The sequence below is a fragment of the Mirounga leonina genome, unplaced genomic scaffold, assembly GCF_011800145.1.
Source record: "Mirounga leonina isolate KUSES-001 unplaced genomic scaffold, KU_Mleo_1.0 Mir_91, whole genome shotgun sequence".
Lineage (NCBI taxonomy): Eukaryota > Metazoa > Chordata > Mammalia > Carnivora > Phocidae > Mirounga > Mirounga leonina.
Window position 1 is genome coordinate 37964828 of NW_023270839.1, and position 22752 is coordinate 37987579.

Genomic DNA, 22752 nt, shown 5'->3' on the forward strand with positions numbered 1-22752 from the left:
TTGGGGCTGCCCTCCCCATTGCTCCTTGGGAAACCGCCCTTGTTAGCTGCCTGTGTCTTTGAGAAGCGAGCAGGAGGGGACAATTCTGGCCAAGTGTCTATAATCAGCCTCCAAATGAACAGGTTTGCCTTGGACTGCCGTGGTGTCTCACTCCAAGGGGAGAGCTGGGCCCAGCCTGGCCTCCTCGGAACAGCAGTTCGGGGTGAACCACGCAGGAAAGGCAGTGGCAAACCTGCATTTGGGCTTTGATCCTGATGTCCTAAGCTTGGAGCTAGTCTCCAGGCTTCTGCTGAGGGGCCCCTCAAGCTCCCCAGCTAGACTAGGAGAGTCTATTGAAGTGCTCTGCTGCAGGCCCAACTACACTGCCCATTCCATGAGTGCCAACTTAGAGCTGAGCCAGTCTAAGAAGATGGCTAATTATTCCCAATGCCACAGTCCACTGTTACAAGTGGAGGTTACTTTTGGATGTCAGACTCAAGTTCCTGCATGGTTTCTTCTGATCCTCTGTAACTGTCCTCAAACACTGTCCCTGCAATGTAAAGTGAGGACGGGCAGTCGTTAGTGTCCACTTAGAATCATATAAAGTGTTAGCACTGAAAGGATGTTAGCTCACCTAGCCCAACCTGTTATTTTATGGCTGAAGAAACCAAGGCCAAAGAAGGGACATGATTTGCTTACATCAGACAGCCAGGAGGAAACAAACTGAGGCCTTGAGCCTAGGTCTTCTGACTATACGGGGAGTATTTATCACAGTATCCCCTGTGACTTGTATAGACCAGCCCAGAGAAGAGATCTGATTACTATCTTTGAATCACAAACAAAATTCTGCCTTATCTATGTGGGCCCAGTCCTTTATCTCCAGGTAGAGTTTTTATGTTTTTTTATTTTATTGAAGAGTTGAAGTATTTTCCATTTAACCCTTGACTACTACATACTCCATTTTGAAGAACAGGAAAAGATAAATTTATATCCAAAAGAGATCACAAAGGGATAATTCTGTACATTTGAGGCATTTCCTAGAAAAGAAGTTGACAGTCATCATCATATATATTCTCAATTTTTAGGAAGGATCATTGTTCACAGATTGGGTTTTCCAGACCAGGAAACTGAGGAAAAGAGAGAAATTACCTTAACCAGTGGTATCTGGAGAGGCGAGCACAAAAGGTAAATTCTTGGGCAGTTCTTGATTCCGTAACTGACAGAAGAACCTAATTCTGACCCATACGTATGGGTCTGTTCAGAAGGGCATGTTTCTAAAGCTTGCTAGCAAGGGCCTTGAAATACAGTCTTCCTATGTTTAACTAAGCTTAGTCAGTGGTAGTTATAATCTCACACAATAAGAAAAGAACAACAACAACAAAGGTACACCAGGTGAGACCAGGAGAGCTGATTCTCAGATAGGTGGGTCAATGGGGTCATCTTTGGATACGATCACCTGGCCTAGTTCAGTCACAAGTGATATAAGGGGATAAAGTAGAACTTTCACAGACCTACCCCTGCTTCTGGCCACTTGCCATTCCCTTATCGAGAGCGGGTCAAGAATCTACAGTGAGAAAGTGAACTTGGAGGTTCGAAGAAGGGTGTGGGCCACAAGAGGGCTCCCTTACCTGTTTCCCTGAACCCCTGGCTTCCAACAGTATCGACATAGGTATTGAACAAATAAAGATGTTCAATGTCCTTCTGGGGAGTTATGGTTACAGATTTAAAAGGAAGAACTGAGCTTTCATAGCATTAAGACTAAACCAAACTTCACGCTTCATTCAGTATAGTTCCTGCGTGCCCATGCTTAAGGAGATGAGACAAAAGAGCAGTGAATGCAGATGCTTTCTTGCCTGATGGTTCCTGCCATATTAGACCATGAGCTGCTGTGGCTACAAATGTGGATTATGCCCACTCTCTGAAGCCTTACGAAGCACCTTCCCTGCACATTGCTGATGCTGGCAGTGCTATGAATCACCTGGCAAGGCTGAAGATGGGCCTTGATGCCAAGAAAGCCTAGGGTAAGAAGTTAGAGTTTGATCTCATGAGAACAGTCCTATCATGTGTCTTAGGAGAAGGGTAGTTCTCCAGAGCAGAGAGGTCCCCCAGAGCATCCTCTCTTCCCCATCTGTGGGAGACTCCCAGATTTAATGAAGGCTCTGGTCCAGGCGCCTAGAGGCCCTGGTTAGTGTTTCCCTGCAAAGGCTCAGGGAAGTCAAGAGCTGTGAAGGGTAACCTCAGTAAACCCACACACAGTATCTTCTTAGACACCCTGGTTCCCTTGGCAGCCAGAGTGCTCCTAACCCACCTCCTAAGGGCATCAGTGACAAAGCCCAAGGGCAGGGCACCCAACTTCACATTCAGTGGGTGTCTTGGCACCACACTCCCCCCACACACCGAATCTTCTCACCTTGCCGGAAAGAGATGTACACCTGCCTCTCCTCAAACTCCTGGACCTGCCGGAAGTTGTTGACCATTTCTCTGGGGGATGGGTCATCCACGTATGTGTAGTACAGAGCAGTCTCCAAAGCCAGCAGCTGCAAGGGGAGCAGCAGAAACATACCCCATGGGCAGAGTGATGCTCTCTTGCCTGACCTCACTGGGAAAGAGACCTCTGGGGCGTGGCAGGAGGCACATCAGGAAGCCGTGGGAAAGCCAGAGAACTGCTCCCCTCCCCTGCTGGTGTCTGGTCGACTGGGCACCGGGTGAGCTGGTCTGTCCCCTCCTCCCAAGGCTTGGAGGGAAGTTAGTGCTCTTAGCTGCTGGGTGGCGGAGGGACTCCTCAGCCTCTCACGGACACGGCATTCCTCTCATGGGCCCGATTTGGAACCCAGCTCTAAGTTAGAGGGGCCTTAGGCTTATTCTGATGGTCTCATCAAAAGGAACAAAAAGGAGGAGGCAAGAGTTTCACAGGTCCTCTGACAACTGGTTCCACAGAATTTTCATATACCCACATAGATTATATAATCGGTTTCCAAGGTGGTTTCTAGGTTAGGGTATTACTGCTTCCCCGCACATTTCATCTCTTGATTCATCACTTCTTTATTCCTGTCCGCCTACCTGCTGCCATTTATCTACATTACTCAGATCAGTAGCTCATAGTAAAAAGAAGGAGCAACAGTGAGGGCCTTCCTGGATGTGGGAAAAGGGGCCAGGGGCAGGGTGGGCCCGGAGCCCGTGTGTGGCACTGACCCGGCCATGTCTCCTGGACAGCCAGTTTTCTTCTTGATGAATTTCTGGGGAGCAGAGGGATGGGCAGTGACCAGGAACTCCAGTGTGACTTTGGGGCTTAGCTTTGTGGCCAACCAGTGGGCAATCCCACAAGCTCCCTCATCCATCTACCCCTCACTTTCATCACCTATAAGATGCGAGGGTCAGAGATGACTGCTGAGGATTCTGTGCCCCCAGTTTTGCACTAGACCATGAGCTTCTTGAGGGCAGAGACCGCCGCTTACTCACTGCTGCAATCCCAGCCCTCTGGTTTGTTACACTATCTAAATGCTCCGTCTTTATTCCGCCCTGTAAAGGAACCGTGCTCTCTCCCGCCACAGAGGAAACACCATCCAGCCACTGAGGGAAGTATTAGGAAATGCAGCTTAACAACTTGTTTGTAAGGAACTGTGGAGACAGGTTCCTTTTCTTAGCTTGACTCGGTAACTCCACTTTTGAAGCTCAGCCTATAATTTCTGCCGTGCTTCCAGGCACCTGCGATATTTGAAGAGGTTTGGCTTAGCTGTCAATGAAACTCTAAGTGAGGAAACCAAGTTGGTGATTACGAGCTGGGTGACGGCAGGGACCGAGGTGCCACGTGGTCTCTGACTCAGGAGGGCACAACAGTTACCTGCTCCTGGGAAATTTGCACAGGGTTCCGGAAAACCGTCCAGAGCACGGTGGGGTGGCAAGGAGGTGTGGTCAGGGACCCTTTGTAGCGATAGTACTCATCAGGCCTCTCAGGAAGCAGCTCTTCAATGCTGAAACCTGGAATGAGCACTTCTTGGCCTGGAGAGACATGGTGGAGAAATGGTGTCAGGCTTTCTCCCCATGGCAGAGGTGCTGCTGGGCCTATGACTGAGCCTAGAATATGAAACTGCCCCCTGCATTCATTTTTCTTCAGGTCACATGGAAGTGACTACCTCCTTCTCCAACAGAGGGCAAATATGCATCCAAGGACCCCTTACCTTTGTATCTTACATCTTGAAGGTGCCTGAAGATCTTGTCATAAGATGGATTGAAGGAGCCCATCTGCAACAGAGACGGGGCAGGTTGAACTGGGACAGAATTCTGCCGGCTGAGCCTTGTTCGACCTTTGCTCACGAAAGGGCTCATCTAGGGGTACATAGTTGCCATTGCCAAGATCCTCCCTGGAGGATGCACTTTACCAGGACAATTGTGAAAGACCCCTGGGCTGTTAGGGATTTGGGGTGATGGTCCTGTCCTCTTGCATCTCAGGATGCAAGGTGCTGAGCAATCAAGGCACTGGGGCCTGCATGTCCCAGGGCAAGGAATATAGCTTGTGCTCCTGATTATCAGGCTGTGAGCCTGAAGGCCACAGCTAGCGTGTTCTTTAACCAGAACTTAAGGGAGCTTGAGTTCACGCAAGCCAAGTCAGGCAAGTAAGCATGTTGAGAAACGAGGTACATGTTGTCTTATTAGGGAAAAACATGCAAGCAAATGAGGAAACATTCCCATTTTCTGGGGTTAAGGAAAGGATGGAACTTGGATATCAGGAGTTGTGTAAGGGATTCAGGCACCTGCTGAGGCAGCACTGAATGATCCCCATCCCCCAACTCCCTATAGATACGTCCTATCCAGCTGGGCTATTCTGAGCTTTACGCATAGGGCTCATAAAGCTATTCTGAGCCTTATGCAACTAGGGCTCATTTTCTCCAATGTTCCAAAGGACATGCCCATTTCTGCTACCCAGCTAAGTGCTGCCTCCAGGCCGAAAGCGAAGGTACCCTATGGGGGAATACCTCAATCTCTAGAGGCAAGATACAGCCACGATGAGAGTGAGCCCCACAACATCCAACCGACAGGTACTCATGGACCAAATGCCGAGTCTGGTACCATCCTGCCTCCAATTTTTTAAAATCCCTCTAACCATCTCTTACCTCCATGAGAACAGCTAGGACAGCGAGGCCCTCTGACTTGTTACTGGCAGTGCTGCTGTTGGGGTACAGGTCCGAGTTATAGTGGACGATATGCAGCTGCGGTGGAAGAGAAGCTGCTCACAGGACACGGACGACTCCTGGGAACCCTTGGCTCTCGCAGGGGACTCAAAACCAGTGGGGAGGACACAACCCCCCTATCCCTCCCCCGGGTAGATTAGGCCCCTCAGACCCTTTCCTTCATGGCCTCCCCAGTTTTCCCTTTTCCCTCATTGCTCCAGACCGAAAACTCGACCAGGGCACACTGTCCATCTTACTCACTCATTGTATTCGTGTCTGATAGGGTGCTTGGAAAGAACCAGGTATACAATAGATAGTGAATGAAGGAATGAATGGATGGGTTTTTATACTAGCCACAAAAAAAGCTTGGGTACTTTGGAGCACTTTTCTCTTCTGATTTCTTTCTTCTTTCTTTCTTTCTTCTTTCTTCCTCTCTCTCTCTCTCTCCCCCTTCCTTCCTTCCTTTGTTTCTTTTCTCTCTCTCTCTTTTTTTTTAGAGCCGGAGAAAGATGGGAGGGGGCGGCAAAGGGAGACGGAAAGAGAGAATCTTTTTTTTTTTAAAGATTTTATTTATTTATTTGACAGAGAGCGAGACAGCGAGAGAGGGAACACAAGCAGGGGGAGTGGGAGAGGGAGAAGCAGGCTTCCCTCTGAGCAGGGAGCCTGATGAGAGGCTCGACCCCAGGACCCTGGGATCATGACCTGAGCTGAAGGCAGACGCCTAACGACTGAGCCACCCAGGCGCCCCTTATTTATTTTTTTTAAAGAGGGAGAGAGTGGGGGGAGGGGCAAAGGGAGAGGGTGAGGGAAAGAGAGAATCTTAAGCAGGCTCCATGCCCAGCGCAGAGCCAGATGCAAGGCTCAATCTCACGACCCTGAGGTCATGACCTGAGCCGAAATCAAGAGTCAGACTTCAACTGACTGAGCCACCCAGGCGCCCTGCTCTGATTTTGTCTACTTATTCTGGAGCCTAGGGGAAAATGGCCTCATTGTAGCTTGTCCAGCCTCAGCTGGGCCACTCTGCCTTTGAAATGAAGTAGTAGGGGCTGAGGCAGGAAACCTCCAGTGGTAACTTAATTGCAACTGTATCCACAGTAGGACACATATTTATCCCTCAGGTGGGAAAAAATTACAGCATGGCTCTTGTACAGATTTAATCAGCCATATTTTAAGATAACAGAAAACAAGAATGTTACTCCCTGAATGTAGATTCTTACCTTTACAAAATAAAATTCTAAGCTCATTTTTTTTCAAAGCAGGAATTACTTGTCATTATTAAAGTGAAGAAAAGAGAACTTGCTGAGAAATCTTGGATTTAAAAAGTCTAAGTATTAAGACATTGTTATGACAAATCAAATTCTGACAATGTTTAACCTAATTTTTAATCCAAAAGATGGTATCACCTGTCCTCCAAAAAATATTAGTAGATAGGTCTATATACATGATACACATTTTTGTTGATTCTTTTCCTCTTGGGACTATAACACATTGAGATTTTCTCTCTTCCTTTTCTTCATCTCTTTTTCTGTCTTACGTGGTTGTAAATAGAATTCAAGCATATTTTACTGAATACAGCTCAATGTTCCTCACATTTCAAGTGACCCTTTCTAATTTTTAAAAACTATACAAAATTATTTCTTCTTTTAAGTAGTCATCTATTAAAGATTTCTTAGGAGTTCCTATTTCACCATCTTTCCGTGTGAAGGATATAGCCTGTTGCGTTGCCTTATACCGTGTTAGCTTGGCCCAGCTTTGAGAAATGGAGACTTCTTTATGGTAAAACCCCTGAAGGTCCTAGATCCTTAGTTCTTATTATACCTGCCCTTTGAGCTCGTGGTCTGTTGCACCACTTTTCTTACTGTGTTCAGATTAAATCAAGAGGAGGTGAAGACTAATACAGACAGAGGAGAATTCCCTGCTGAGTTTAAGAGAGCCTTCTTTATAGGACTCAATCCAGAAGAACTGCTACACTTTCAAGGACCCTCCATAGAGAATCTGCCACTTTTGGGCCACCTTGATATATTTTCACTATTATAGACATGTACGCTCCATCTTCACCAGGCCCTTGGTGACGATGTGGCTTAAGAGCAGAAAACAGAATAACTAGAAATATTTTTAAATGCTCAAACTCTCCCAGCCTACACCCTAGCTCCTTCTTTATTCCCCCTGGGTAAGTAGAAGCCTCCACATTGCAATTAGCCTGAGAGAAATTGCAGTCCTGGAGGTTCAGAGATGGGCCTGGTTTGAAGTATGTGCACCTCCAAGAGTGCCATCCTATTGGGCCAGAATTATAGCCCCTCCACACTTGTAGCTTGACCTGTAATTAGCCTGAGACATTAAGCAGTTTAGCAGTTAAGAAGAGAGGAGAATGGTCATGTCATTATTTACCTGGCTGATCAGTAGCATTTATCTCCTTGTATTTATTGCCCTGTAAATGTTCAGAACCACACCCCCAAGTTCTATCCCATGGGAGCTCTGAAATGGAGCAACTCGAGCACCCCCATGTCCCCCCCGCACACCTGTGGGGCAGGCACAATGCTTCACTCCTCCTGGTTTCTTGTGGCCTTTTCGGTTAGTGCCTCAGAGCGACATAACACAGTGCTGTGCTGACATCCCAAACTGTCCTCATCGAGTCTCTCACTGCCCTGATGTCCTGTGTATTGTAATGCCAGTCATCCCTCGGCTTGTGGCCAAGTAGAAGAGTAACCCTGGGTCCCAAGGTTCCAAGCATGTGAAGAAAGACTGAGAAGTTTGGGGGAGCAATTAGCCCAGTATGAATCAGCAGTGGGATACGCACAAAATATTACATAGAGTGGGCTTCCTGAAGCACATTCTCAGATCCTCAGATCCCAACTCAAGTCTAGGGTAAGAAGCTGCCCCAGTTGATGATATCTTGAGATCTCTAAGCTCTATAACACTGATCAAACCCTTATAACCAGGGTCATCCACTGTTTTTTCATTGACTGCTGTACCTCACACTTCTAATAGGTTTTGGCCTTTGGCCATAGGTGGCTCCGTTGTATTGGGGTACATAGATGCCGTAGTCAAGATGTTATTATGTGCCGGGGATGACCTGTGTCGGCCAGACAAGCTGGTGCGATCTTGATCTGTGCAAGCGGAGAGGCGATGTCTAGAAAAGCAGCATGTGCATCCCTCTGGGCGCCCCCCCCCCCCCCCACCGCCCCGGGAGCATTGCCTTCTGAGCAGCATCGTTCAGTAAACGACAGAGAGACAAACTCTGCATGTTCAGGAGAAGAAGGGGACCAGGACACCACAGATGAGCTGCAGGTGGCTGGCGTGGCTCTACCTTGCTGTGCTGCCGACAGCACCAGGGATGGGGGTGGGGAGCCTGAAGGCAGCCCTTGCTCGTGCCCCGATCTTATTTGTCCGCCAGCCAGGTGGAAGGGTGCCAGACCACCCACCGCCAGGTAGCCTCTGCCAGCCCTGCGACCCCACTCACCTCGGCGGCAAAGTGCTTCCCTCCGACAGTGTGCTCGGAGCCGTGCGGGTCATTCTGGTTCCCCCAGTGCAGGTGCAGCTGTGTGGCCGTGTAGCGGGACCCGAGGCCCTGGAGGTGCATGTCCGGGGTCAGGTTCAGCCTCACTGTGGGGAGTGGAGCCTTCAGAGCCCTGGCCCACTGAGCACTGCCTGAGAGCAGTTAGGGAGGCAACACCTGCCCGGGCCCAGACAGGAGGCAGGTGGATACAGCGAGCGGAGAGACACGGGCTGAGGGTCAGAAACCTGGGCTCTTCTGAGAACGGCCCCATTTCCCTAAAGCAATTCTAGCAGCACCAGCACCTTCTCGGCTCCCCTGGGAAAAGGACGGCAGGAGCATGAATACTAGACCACCGGGTGGTTGTTTGGTTTACATCCCCATGTATTACACACCCAGCTAGGAAGATAAAACTGTTAATGAAGTATCTGCCAAGCTGTAGAATAATATAACAATAACAATAAAAATTACTATTTATGGAAGCATCTACTATATTACAGATCCTAACATATGTAATCTCTAGTCTTCACGGTACCCATCAATATGCCCGTTTTCCAGACAAAAGCTCAAGGAGGTTAATATTCTTACTCAGGGTGTCATGACTCCTAAGGAGTGAAGCCAGGATTCAGGTCCAGGTTTGTCTGACTCCAAAGCCTGGGGGACCCCACAGTGAATCAATCACGTGGCCCCTGGAATATTTGAGCCAAGGGGCCAACGGGCTCAGGCCTGTACCCTCCCCCTTCCCAAGAGATGTGCTTCTTCTGAGAGGTGCTGCCCCGGCAGAGCTGCCTCCAGCATCCCCTGAATGAGTGGTCCAGGCATCCCTGGGCTCTCCCCCACACCCTGCCCCCACCCCTTCTGGGTATTTCACTGGAGCCCCCTCCCTGCCAGATGGAAGAGAGCAGGCCAAGGAGCTGAGGGATGCTCAGACATCCCCTTGCAGATCTTAGAGGTATCTCTCTCACCTGAATGGCCATCGTTGATCAGGATAAACTGCTCGTTGGCAGAAACATTGTAGCCTTGGAACCCCAGGGGCACAAGGCTGGCGTCGTACTGGAGAATGTCACTGTGCAGGTCTATTGGGGACTGCAGCACACCCCCACATGACGGGTACTTCTTGGGCCAGCTCTTCTCCCCATCGGGACCTGGAAGGGGAGATTCAAGCCCAAAGTTTAGTCAGTTTTCCACAAACGTTCTTTCCTCACTTTCTAATCCTGTGTTCAACACAATCACTCCTTTTCTCCTCTTCGTCCCCACAGGGATATTCTTCAAGACCCAGAGATCTCAGCCTACTGCTCACTTGCTCTTAAAGTGATGTGGGGAAAGAAGGACTCTTAGAGCAGCCCCATGCCAAGGACTAAGGCCCACCAAGCTCCGTTTGAATTTTACATTGTTCGTATTTTGACACAGTACACATCCTCTCCACGTGAAGACCTATTGATTTTCAGCAATTTTGCATCTGTTTATGGAGCACCTGTTATGAGCAGGAATTACTCAGGGTCTCAGGTCCACCGGGTTGAACACAACAACAGGGCCCCTGCTTGCCCAAACTTGCATCCTTTGGGATACTTCAGGCTGGAAAAATTGGTGTAGGACTGACCACAGCTCCAGATAGGTCTTTGGGGCTGGTGGAGGTATGACCTTCCTAATAGGAAACCCTTGAGGACATTGACTCTTGATACCCACATCTAGAGCAAATATAAAACCCAATCTGATAGGGATGCTTGAAAAATATCGAGTAATTATATGCCTGGAATCACAGAGCTCAGTGCAAAGTTTATACTGGGAGAGTGTGACAATACTACAAACTAATGCCAAACTACCAGTGAGCAGGAAGAGACTTAAAAAACAAATCCTCCAGGGCTCAGGCTTCTTGCTAACTACCAGGTAATTGTCCTTCCTCTGGAAATGGCAATAAACCCTCCAATCCCACGTTCAGATAAACTTTCTTACTCCCACAGGGAAAAAAAATCTTTAAAGAATGTAAAGCTGTGTTTAAAAGATTATCTCCCGTGGTAATTAAATGGATTTTCAGGTGGAGGTTTCCCCAGAAAAGCAAGTAATTGGCATGTCATGGCTCGTTAGGGTGGAACCATGGTGCTCTGTGGGTTCTCTGTGAGTCAGGACCCAAGCTTTGCCATCTGGGGTCCATTCATCAGTATTTCAGCACCAGGAATGAAACTGGAGCAGAGGGCAAAGGAACACCACTTCTTCCGGGAACCCGTCCATAGACAGCAGCACTATTTCACAAGAGTGGACGTGTGTACTCTGGCCTCACAGAATCTCGGCTCCCTACCCCTTGTTCTCTAACTAGGAGACTCATCTGAGAGTAAGGAGAGTCGGAAGAAAAACTTGCTATGAGGAGTTGATCCAAGGTCTGGACATACACGGTAGAACCCTACTAATTTTTCAGGCTGTCAACCTTTGGATATGCCTTCTTGGAAATGTTAGAGCTTGAAGGGATTTCAAAATGTCCTGTCCAACCTTTCACTGGACACCAGTTTTCTCACTTGCGCATGTCAGAGTCTTCACTGAGCTATATTTTAATTTTCAAGACCTCAGAGCCCTGGACTCAAAGCAACTCAACCACACCAAGATGGCAGAGGGAGAGGGTAGCAAGAGGACACCAAGGTAAGACCATTACTCAGCTGAGGACAAAACCAAATTCCTTAGGGACAGCAGGAAGCAGAGATGGAGCAGTCATGAGGTATCATGCAAACCCTCAGGTCAGGAAGAGGCACAGCTCTGGGGTGGCAAGCCTTCTAGAGTGAAGGCTGCCAGCCTTTTTGTTGCTCCCAATGACGTTTGGACCCACGGCCAGGGTGGCAGAAGCTGCCAGCCAGGCACAAAAGGAGAAACCCCGTAAGTGAAGAGGTACAGCAATGAGATGATGATTTCTCTTTGGACACATGACTAAAGGGAACTGGGTTAGGACTTTCTCTTCCCAAAACAGAGGTTCCAAAAGGTTTCATGAAGAGGGCATTCTAGTGCTAACTAAACTAAGAACTCTTTAGGGACAGGACCATCTCATTGTGATCACTGTGAACTCATGTTGTGATTAGGGTCACACACATAACAGGCATTTGGTAAACAGTTTCCCCAAGAATAAAAGACGCCAAAGAACAGAGAGCTTGGGAAAGGTCATCAGGAGGAATTTTTCTTTTTCATTGTGCCCCTAAATACTCTTTTTTGGAACTAAATACTCTTTATTGGAACTGACACTGGATTAGGTATTTGGGGGCAACGAAGTGTTGGCAAAACCTTCTTCAGAAAGAGAAGCAGCTATGTTGGATGAGAAGAGTCCAGAAAACAAGATCAGCGCCAGCCATCCCACCACCTCAGTGAGTGACCTTGAGCAAGTCACATTCCCTGCCTGAGTCTCCTTTACCCTTCATACAAATGAGAGGATTGAACACTGTGTTCTGGAAGTCCCGTTCTGGCTCTCAGCTCCGAGATGCATGGAGATTACTAGGACTAAGCTGGAGACCCTCTGTATCAGGCAAGTTTGAGCGGGTTGGAGAGAGCCGCTCATGCCAAGCAGCTAGCTCCTGGGCATGTGACAAGGTGCCTGGTGGGAAGCGGCTGTTGGACTGAGCGCAGGGCACTGCTGCTCCCGGGGCGGGCGAGCCCCTGGCTTCAGGAACCTGCCGCGGTGTTAGCTGCCATCCCCGCTCGTCTTTGAGCACCAGCCACAGCCCCTTAGGGGCAACAGGGTCTAAAAAGCTTTTTCTACTCCTGCTTTATTATTATTATTTGTAGTAGTTTTGATTCTTACAACTCTATAGGATCAGCAAGGCAAAAATTGTACCATTTTATAGATGAAGAATTGAGATTAAATGATTTGCCCTAATTAGACCTTGGCTTAGTTACAGAGTTATCTTGCCTGGGTCACAGAACCTCCATGCCCTCCTGTTTTAGTATTTATCCAGGAGATTTGGGGCATGCCTGTTTCCTCCCTCTCCCATGCTCTTCAGGAAGGCAAGGGCCATGTCACGTTCATCCCTGCCTCTCCCATAATGCCTGGCACAGAGCAGGCCCTTACCTGTTTGCGGAGCTGCATTCTGAAGCTAATTTTGTGCTTGTTCCTCTCCAGGGAAGCGTGCCCCTTTATTAATCCCCCTTGCTTCCCTACCACCCTGTATCATTTTTTTTCCCATCAAAAAAGAAAAGAAAAATTCGGTCACTTGCTCAGGTTCAAAATTTACCTTCCTAGCTTCCTAGTTTACCTGCATGAGGATGTGTTCTGTTTGGGAGCACTCAGTGAGAAAAAAATCTGGTTTGCTGCCCTGTGGCCCGGGAGATGGCCTGCGAGATGGCCTGCCAAGTACGGGGCTTCACAGCAGTTCGTAGGACTCCCCCACCAGCACGGGATGGCCAGTGTCCCCTTCCTGCATGGCTGGGGACCTTGGCAGAGCAGCCTCCCAAAATTGTGGCCTGTGAGTGCGAGGGGCATGTGGTGCCATGTGGGTGGGCACCAGGGAACATATTGAGGTGTTGTCAGTAGACCCCTTTCAGCCCTCCACCCCTGGCCTCCGCCTGGGGGATGTGTGACTTGTCGCTGAAGTAACACTGGCCTTTTGCAGGCAGCCACAGCCCAGACTGTGGCTTTTCAACTTGGTCTCAGCTTCCACACTCATGCCAAGCGCCCTGGTGCCAGGAAACCTCACTTGGGACTAACTCTTCCAAAAGAGGCATTTATTTCCAGCTACCATAAAAACTCCACTTTTCTCAGTTTTGACTTTGCCTTTCCAGTTCATTGGATTCCTCACATGATCCTGATAAAGGAGATCATGTGTATCTCCCAGTTTGTTTTTCCAAAGTCAAAGCATTATTTCTTTCCAGCTCATGTTTTTCTGTTTTGAAATGTGACAGGAGATTAACATGGCCCAGCTCAAAATGCCTCTTGTGATTTCCGATTGGGAGTTATGAGGCCCAGGGTACAAGATCTGCATTACCCAAGGACCAGAATTTTTGTCATGGAAAATTTCAAACACATACAACAGCAGAGAGAAGAGCAAAATGAACCTCCATGTCCCCCAGCTTCGACAACTAACCATTGGCAAAAACAGATCAGCCTCATCTATATCACACCCACTCTCCCCTATCCCTGGATAATTCCGAAAGAAACCCAAATCGTTTTCATCTGTACATACTTCAGTATGTGCCACTAAAACATAAGGGCCACAGTGCCATTACCACACTTAAAAAGTTAACAATTAATTCCTTAAGGTTATCAAATCTCATCAGAATTCAGTTTTCTAATTATCTCATCACTTTGTAATGGTTTATTTGTAAGCTTCAGGATTCAAGTAAGGTCCATATATTGCAGTTAGTTGACGTATTACGGCCTAGATCTCAATTTGATGGTGGGATGCCTCATCAGACAACCACTGGCCCCACTTCTTCCAAGGCTCAGAATCTCAGAGCCAGGTTGGCTCTGTCCATCCTTTGCCCTCAGTCGGTCGTGGAGTCCCACGTTTCTGTTACCACCACCACCTCTCCCACCCCAGGACTGGCCCTCATCATGTCACACTGCACAGGCTTACTGCAGGGTCCCTGCCTCAGCCTTTCCTGTTCGCCGCCAGCCTCCTTTCTTGTGACCAAGTTTAACCAGACGTAGCACCTCCCTGTCTCCGAAGCGTGCCCGCCCCACCCAACAAAGCAGAGCAGAGCCGTAGCCATCTTTGATGGCCTGAAACACCTCAGCCTGTCAAGGCCTTCAGTGGCCCCCATGGTCAGGCTGGCATCCCGAGCCTCAGAACAAGTTATGAACTTGACCTTCACAAACGTTCTTATGCTAAAAATGTGCCTAAAACACCGCCCTCTTTCCCCTTCACCTTTCCAAATCTTGTCCCCGCTTCAAAGTCCAGCTCAAGTCCTGCCAAAGCTACTCCAGTACTTTCTCCCTGCCCCTGACCCCCGACATGCTGGGGGTTCGCACTGTGGTACAGTGATGGGAATGCTTGTTTAAGTCTTGTGCATGACTGCTGTTTCCGAACCAGCACCTCAACCTGCTCCAACCTGAAATCCTCAACTCTGTCTGCGGATTTCAAAGTCCTTTTGAAGACTACAGCTTTTTGTCACATCCCTCCCGCATGTCTGACAGAGCGGCCCTTACGAAACACTTAAGAAATTGATTTGGAGCGTTTCTTAAGCTCGTTTCAGAAATCTAGCCATAAAGGGTGAGAGAAGAGTGTGTGTACACGTATGCACATGGTTATAGGAAGGTGAGGGTAACAAGAAGGGTTTTGTTCTTAATGGGGAGACTTAAGCATACTTCCATACAGAAGGGAAGGGGGGAGAGAGAAGGACGGTTGGATCCAGGAGAAAGAGGAGTCTATGGATGGAGTGTGGCCCTGAGAAGACAGTGGGTTGGGGAGGCTCCAGCCAGCTGAGGTAGAAATTAACCCCAGGCTGAAGGAGGCACTCGATAAATGTTCATCATATGGATCAAGAACACTGAAGCCTGCCTGGAAATGAAGCCCATGAAGTAAAAACCCAGTCAGAAATCCGAGAACTCAGCAAGCCTGCAAAGCTGATCAGAGAGGACTGGCTATGGGAAGACAAGCCATCTGGTTTTCCGCATTCCACAATGTATGCAACCAAAGTGCACCAATGAGCCTAAAAAAGTCAGTATGATTTTTTTAATGAACTTATATTTCACTACTTTCTTACTACATCTTGTGGGTTTTTTTTAAAAAAAGATTTTATTTATTTGAGAGAGATAGAGCACTAACAGTGGGGAGGGGCGGAGGGAGAGGGAGAAGCAGACTCCCTGCTGAGCAAGGAGCCCAATGTGGGGCTTGATCCCAGGACCCTGAGACCATGACCTGAGCTGAAGGCAGATGCTTAATGAACTAAACCACCCAGGCACCCCAATACATTTTGTGTCTTGTTTTAAAATTTAATTACAGAAAATTTCAAAGTAGGTACAGAAGTAAAGAGTATCGGGGCATCTGGGTGGCTCAGTCGGTTGAGCGTCTGACTCTTGATTTCGGCTCAGGTCATGATCTCAGGGTGGTAAGATCGAGCCCCATTGAGCCCACACCCAGCGTGGAGCCTACTTAAGATTCTCTTTCTCCCTCTCCCTCTGCCCCACCTCCCCTCTCTCTAAAAAAATAACAAAAATAAATTAAAAATTAAAAAAGTAAAGAGTATCGTATAGTGACCCCATGTACCCATCTATCTATCCACAATTAGTTTAGTTTTGTCTACCCTCCTCCACTGGATGACTTTGAAGAAAATCTATGGATGCTTATCTAAAGATAAGGGGTCTTTAAAAATAACCACAATACTATTTTCACATCTAAAAACTGTTGGCAGTAATTTCTTAATGTCATCAAATATCCAGTGAGTGTTCTGGTTTCCCCAGTAGTCTCATAAACTCACTGAATGGTTTATTGGAATCAGGGTCCAGATAAGGTACATGTATTGTGACTGGTTAATATGGCTCCTAGCTTTCTCTCTAAGTGCCCGATTTCAGAGTGTACAGAGTGTGTTTACTCTGTACATATATAGTTACAGACTTATTACTGCCTCAGGCAAATAACCATTTATGCAAGTAAATGCAGGATCATTTTATTATTTTGTAACCTGTTTGCAGACATGGTATGGGGTAGGTAAAAAACTTTATGGGTTGAGTAATTTCTTATACACCTGGTACATACATTGTAATAATAAAAGCACCGAGAGCTCCTTAGAAGACAAGAACTACAGAATAACTGCTAGTTTCTCACTGGTTACTCTTTCTCACTGACTGTACATCTTATGTGCTCAAGAATAATACACATTTTAATAAAAATATTGTTTGTAACTTGGACTATATCTGATGAATCTGGACACACACAGAAAAGCGCATTCGTGGTTACCCTGTTTTGAGGTTTGCCTTTTTGGTCCTTTCTAAGTCCGTCCCTCAGATCCACTGCTGCCCCTGACATCTCTTGGTGGCCGTATTCTCCCAGGTAGCCCCCTGCCCGTGTCTATGTGAGTGTCTGCAGACAGCTCTCTGGGCTCCAGGGCATGTCTCTTTGGAGCGGCTACCAAAACACAAGGTCAGATCAAAATCTGCCCCAGGAGATAAAACTCTCCTGGCAAGGTTGACATATTCTGGATGTTGACACACCTTTTTCTTCGATCAATAGTCAAAGTTTCAGTCCAATAAAAGCTTTTGCTCGGGGCGCCTGGGTGGCTCAGTCGTTAAGCGTCTGCCTTCGACTCAGGTCGTGATCCCAGGGTCCTGGGAATGAGCCCCACATCGGGCTCCCTGCTCGGCAGGAAGCCTGCTTCTCCCTCTCCCACTCCCCCTGCTTGTGTTCCCTCTCTCGCTGTGTCTCTCTCTGTCAAATAAATAAAATCTTTAAAAAAAAAAAAAGCTTTTGCTCAGTCCTCCAAAGTTTGGTTTCTAAGGGGATCTGAGTATATAATAAAAATGGACCACGTCCTGGCATGTATATTTAAATGGAAGTGATCACAGATTGTGTACCAAATTTGAATACACATTTAATGAAATGCATATTCAAGTGTTGACTAAATACTCTTCCTTGGAATGCTGCTTAATTTGGAAGTTAATTCACTCATTTCTTCAACAAATGGGCCTACCATGTGTCAGACACTGTATTAGGCACCAAAGATGCGCTAGGGAACAAAACAGATCTGGTCTCTGTCCTCATGGAGCTTACATTCCAGTGGAAGAGACAGACAATAAATTGCAAAGAAGCAAACCAATAGATAAATTAAAAAAATTCCAGTCTGCAATCAGTGCTATGAAGGAAATAAGCGAGGAAGAGGATAGAGAACACGGAGGGATCACTGTGGACCAGGTGCTACCGGAAGGCTTCTCAGAGGAGGCGCCAGTAAAATTGAGATTTAAGGAATGGGACTGAGCCAACCATGAGCAAAACCAGAGGAATGGAATTCCAGAGACAGGGCACAGCAAGTTCAGAGGGCTTGCTGCAGCAGAGAGCTTATATATTTTATATGCATGTGATGAATCAACTCAGAAAGAACCTAGGATTCATCTGGCTTCCCCTTTCCCAAGCCGGGCATCATCCTACTACTAGGCTGAGAATCATGCGGCATCATCTGCTCATGTACACTCCTCTGTCTGTTAGAAAGGTCCCCCTTTCAGGGGGCTGGTACCTACCTTTCCCTGAGGGCCATCAGCCATGGGCCTGTGCCTAGAGCCACCCAAAACATGGCTAAGCCACAGGACCCCATTCAGTGGGGGAAGGCAGCCTTCGGGCCCCCTCTAAATCCATCTTGAATCCACACATCCTCAGGATGTTGGGATGTGGAAGCCACATTTAAAGTTTAATATATACTTCATAGCTCCTGCAGTTCCCTTCCGAAGTTGATTAAAAGACATACAGCTTCTCACAGAAGTCTGGGGGCGGGGCATTCAGCTGGCTGGGTTCTGGCCCCCCTGCAGGAGGCCACATTCTGCCAATTCTGCCTGTTTTCCTGCCGGTCAAGTGGAGAGGCATGGCCATAAAGACCAGGATCCTGCCCAGAAGGAAAGGAGGCTAGCCGGTTGTGGGTTAATGATTGATAGATGAGGTCTTATGACTTTATTATAAACAAGTGGAGGCCAGGGAATCAAACTGGCATTTTCCTTTGTTAACGTTACAAATGCGTCAGAGACAGGGCAGTGAGCGAGGGCTAGAGAGTCCGGGTTACTTGTTATTTACAAAGCTTAAAGCAGGATTGCCTTGGATTTTATGTTATAGGTTAATACAAAGGGGAAAGTCTTCTGAAGGTGACTTCATCTATACTTTCTGTCCACCTCTCCTCTTTGTTATTTCAATTCGTGTTTGGGCCAGCTTGAGAGGAGGGGCTGACACTGGGGCTTGGGCATCATTTCCGGTTTAGCCATGGGGTTGGGGGGCGGAGGAGAGGTGAGCTTTAAGACTGGCCAGCAGCTCAGCTCTCTGCTAGCCCTCAGCAGCCCTTCTCCTTCACTTGCCCTATCTACAGGCACACAAAGTCAGATCAAAACCTGCCCCAGGAGATAAAAACAGTAATGCTGGGGTTGTGAGTGAGAGGGGACTGTTTCCCCCTTCTCTGTGCTCCTGTAGAGCCCCTGGCATTTCTCTTTTCCTAGCAACACCTACACTTATCAAAATAATATTCTATATCTTTCTACCCCAGTAGACCAGCAGTTCCCAAAGTGTAGTCCCTAGGCAAGCATTATCATCATCATCACCACCACCAATCATGGTCACCTAAGAACTGGTTAGAAACGCAGATTCTTGGCCCCACCCCACGCCTCCTGAATCATACACTCCGGGGGGTGCCCAGTGGCTGTCACCAAGCCCACAGGTGATGCCGCTGTTCCTGGAGGCTAAGGACACTGCACTTGGCTTTCAGCTTGCCTCTCTCGCTCTTAGGTCCCCGCCTCCTACCCCAGAGCTTGGCAAACTCAAGTGGCCAACAAATGGTTCTTGAGCAACAACAGCGACAAACCAGTAAGTGAAACAAGTTGCTACAGCAGGAATAGCCTCAGTCCAGTAGCAAAACTTGGCAGGCCCCAGTCCCTGGTCAGAGCTCAGCCCACGCTCTTTCCCTTCCGTCTTCCTTGACTCATTCACAAACGAGTCGTGGTGTAAAAATGTGAAGTCCGCAGTCAAACCAGATGTCCTGCTCCACCCTCCTTAAAAAGAATATTAAAAATACTATTTCTCCATGCTCAAGCATCTCTGAATAGAAAAGGCTGCAGACATCATCTTTTGAATGTACTAGCAGATGGATAATTCTGGAAACAATAATGGTGTTTGTGGTAATTATTCAAAGTTGACTATTAGGAACATAATTTCCTTTTCTCAATCTGGTTTTATGGCTCATTTAAAATTTTTTTTTTATTGTGGCAAAATATACATAACATAAAGTTTACCATTTTAACAATTTTTTAGTGAATTTGTGCCATTAAGTACATTCACACCGCTGAGCAGCCGTCACCACTATCCATTTCCAGATCTGTTTCCGTCACCCCAAGCGTACATCGCTAGTGGGAATGCGAAATGGTGCAGCCGATACGGAAAACAGTGTGGGGGCTCCTTAAAAAGTTAGAATTACCATATGATCAGCAATTCTATTCCTAGGAATATACTCAAAAGAAGTGAAACCAGGGACTCAAACGGATACTTGGACACCAATGTTCATGGCAGCATTATCCCCAGTTGCCAAAGGGTGGAAATACCCCAAGTCTATTCATCAACACATGAACAGATAAACAAAATGTTATATAGACATGCAATGGAATACAATCTGTCCATAAAAAGACTCATCTCATTTTGATGTACAATTTCTTTTCCTAGAATCCCACCTCGTAGATGTTTAAGGGGAGCTGAGGTAGGTCTCTATATTTGCACACCTGTCACCTGTCACAGAATGAAAATTATGGCAGATGCTCAGTAAACCCTCGCTGGTTGAGGAAAGCTATCTGTAATTTCTTCTCGAGTCTAACCTCAGAGCAGTTGTCAAACTTGAGTGAGCATCAGAATCCCCTGGCGGGCTTGTTAAACACAGATTGCCGAGCCCCGCCCCACAGCTTCTGATTCAGCAGGTTTTGAGCGGAGCCTCAGAATCTGCATTTCTACCAAGTTCCCAGGTGTGCTGATATTGCCTGTCTGGGGACCACACTTTGAGAACCCTAGAGCCGTATTCCTTAACCCTGGACCTACTCTGGCATCTCTGAGGGCTCTTAAAAGTTTGCCCCTGGCCCCAGCCCCTGAGATCTGCTTAATTGGTCTTGGGTGGGGTCCACACACAGGAAGCTTCGAAAAGCTGCCCAGGTGATTCTAATGTGCAGCCAAAGTCGAGAAGAGCTGATGAAAAGCCCTCCTCAGACCAAAGGCCTTGACGTCGGAGCCGGGGCTTTTACCCTCCCTCACCAGGGTAAGACTGCTTTTTTAATTTTTAATTAATGTTTTCTTGTGGTAAAATAGATATAATATAAATTTATCATTAGTGACATTTGGTATGTTCACACTGGTGGGCAACCATCATCACTCTTCAGCTCCAGAACATTTTCACCACCCCACAGGGAAACCCCATCCTCAGTCCCCATTCCCCTCCTTCCCTCAACCCCCGGTCACCACTCATCTACTCTCTGTCTCTATGGATGTGCATGCTCTGTACACTTCATGTCAGCGAATCGATATGTGGCTTTTGTGTCCGGCATCTTTCACATAGTGCAATGTTTTCATGGTTCATCCATACTTCCTTTTTATGGCTGAATCATATCCCCTTGTACGGACATAGCACCATTCATTTATCCGTTCATATCATTGCTTTTTACTGCAGTTTAAATATTTGACTCTGGTTCAATTGCACCTCTGGTCTGTAAAATAGCTGTTGACTGGAATCAAGCAGCAGTGTTTCACCTGTGTGGGTTTTAGAAGAGGCTGTGACTGTGGGGTGCCTGGGTGGCTCAGTCAGTTAAGCGTCTGCCTTCAGCTCGGGTCGTGATCTCAGGGTCCTGGGATCGAGCCCCGCATCGGGCTCCCTGCTCGTCGGGGAGCCTGCTTCTCCCTCTCCCACTCCCCCTGCTTATGTTCCCTCTCTCGCTGTGTCTCTCTCTCTGTCAAATAAATAAAATATTAAAAAAACAAAAAACTCTGTGACTAAAGCCAGTGTGAAGGCAAGATGGAGAAGACTCAGCCTGGTTTCCTGGAAACATGGGTCGAGGGGTCAACGAGGCTATTATTTGTAACAAGCTCCCGATTGAAAAGGGGAAGCTTCACCCCGTAATGCTAACAGAGGCGTATTCCATACAATATGGTGTAGCAATGTTTCCTGGCACCGGAAGCAAGTTGGTGGGAGAGCAAATGACGTTGGCAGAGGCTGCCTCTGAGCCAGGCTCTTTCCCTGGCAACGGGAGGTCTGAAAACGTCTCAGGCGCTTTGAATCGTTGGTACAGCTGTCCCCTCTAGCTGACAGAGGCTGCTCATCTCCCCCCCACACACACACCCCCACCACTCATCTTTGTTAAAAGTGTGAGGCTGGGGGTGACCAACTGTGACTGCCTTCGGGGTTAGACAGTAGGTCAGGGATAGTACTGGATATCCAAGCTGAAAGTGACCCCCGCAAGGTATTGAGTTGTGGACTTTTGATGTCTGTTAGCAGAACCAGTACCTACCCTTTTCACTTTCACTGTAATCTCTCACCTCTGTTTTGCAGCCAAGCATCTTCCAAGAATTGTCTAAGCTGCTGGCTTGTGCATCTTCACTTCCCATTCAGACTCACTGCTCTGTGACTCTGACTTGAGACCCACATCCCACTGAATTCAAATAGACTCTTCAGTCCTGGTTTTTCTTGCAGCCCTTGGCCCCAGTGTCCCCCACCACCCCGTTTCTGAAATCTTTCCTCTTGCACTATCTGTCGCTCCCTGCCCCTTAATGTCAGCTGTCCCATGGTTTTGTCCTTGGCTCTTTCTTTTTTCTCGCACAGGCCCCTGGGCTGAGCCTCTCCCCTCCTATGGTTTCAACACCACCTCTGCCCTGCCCAGTTTCCTCCTGAGCTCCAGGCCAGCTGCCTACTGGACGCCCCTACTGGATGCCCATGGCTTCCTGAAACCAGACATGGCTGGAGAGAGTGGCAGACAAACAATTAAAAAAGAATAACCAAACTTGCCATCTTTTCCTCTCTGAACATCCTCCTTCCAAAACTTCTCTCACTTCCTTCAAGGTTCTCTGTCTCAACTGATGGTACCACTCACTGCACCAAAACCTAGAATCACAATTTACTTCTTCCCATCCTCTCCTTTGGTCCCATTGCTAGGCACAGGGAAATAATGATTTTACTTTTATGTGTCTTTTTAAAAAGCTTTTTATTCTGAAAAATTTTAAATGTACAGAAAATTTAGAATAGCACAATCCATTCCCATATACTCTTCACCTAAAATCACTAGCTGTTAACATTTGCCACACCTGCTTTATTACTCTCTCTCTCTATATATATATATACACACATTATTGTTATTACAGTTCTTCTTCAGCCTGTGATGGGATTATGTCCCAATAAACCCATTGTAAATTGAAAATATCCTGTAATTTGAAAATGCACCTAACCTACCGAACATCACAGCTTAGCCTAGCCTACTTTAAGCATGCTGAT

At 47.5% G+C, this 22752-nt stretch overlaps 2 protein-coding genes across 6 annotated transcripts in view; one reads left to right on the forward strand and one right to left on the reverse strand.

The window, feature by feature from the left end:
* APH1B (aph-1 homolog B, gamma-secretase subunit) overlaps window positions 1-14053 on the forward strand; it is a 76190-nt gene extending 62137 nt beyond the window's left edge. The window contains exon 7 of one of the 2 annotated variants that reach the window (XM_034994709.1): window positions 9900-14053. The gene's annotated coding sequence lies outside the window, so the exon portion shown is untranslated. Of the gene's footprint in view, window positions 1-1064; window positions 1233-9899 lie in introns of those variants that run through there. The other variant, XM_034994712.1, reaches the window with a different exon arrangement.
* CA12 (carbonic anhydrase 12) overlaps window positions 1-22752 on the reverse strand; it is a 53010-nt gene that overhangs the window by 9534 nt on the left and 20724 nt on the right. For all 4 annotated transcript variants that reach the window (XM_034994707.1, XM_034994706.1, XM_034994705.1 and 1 more), the window contains exons 3-8: window positions 9606-9785; window positions 8608-8750; window positions 5091-5186; window positions 4158-4221; window positions 3821-3978; window positions 2390-2516 (exon numbers count right to left, since the gene is read on the reverse strand). In XM_034994707.1, coding sequence (XP_034850598.1) covers window positions 2390-2516; window positions 3821-3978; window positions 4158-4221; window positions 5091-5186; window positions 8608-8750; window positions 9606-9785 — 768 coding nt within the window. The remainder of the gene's footprint in view (window positions 1-2389; window positions 2517-3820; window positions 3979-4157; window positions 4222-5090; window positions 5187-8607; window positions 8751-9605; window positions 9786-22752) is intronic.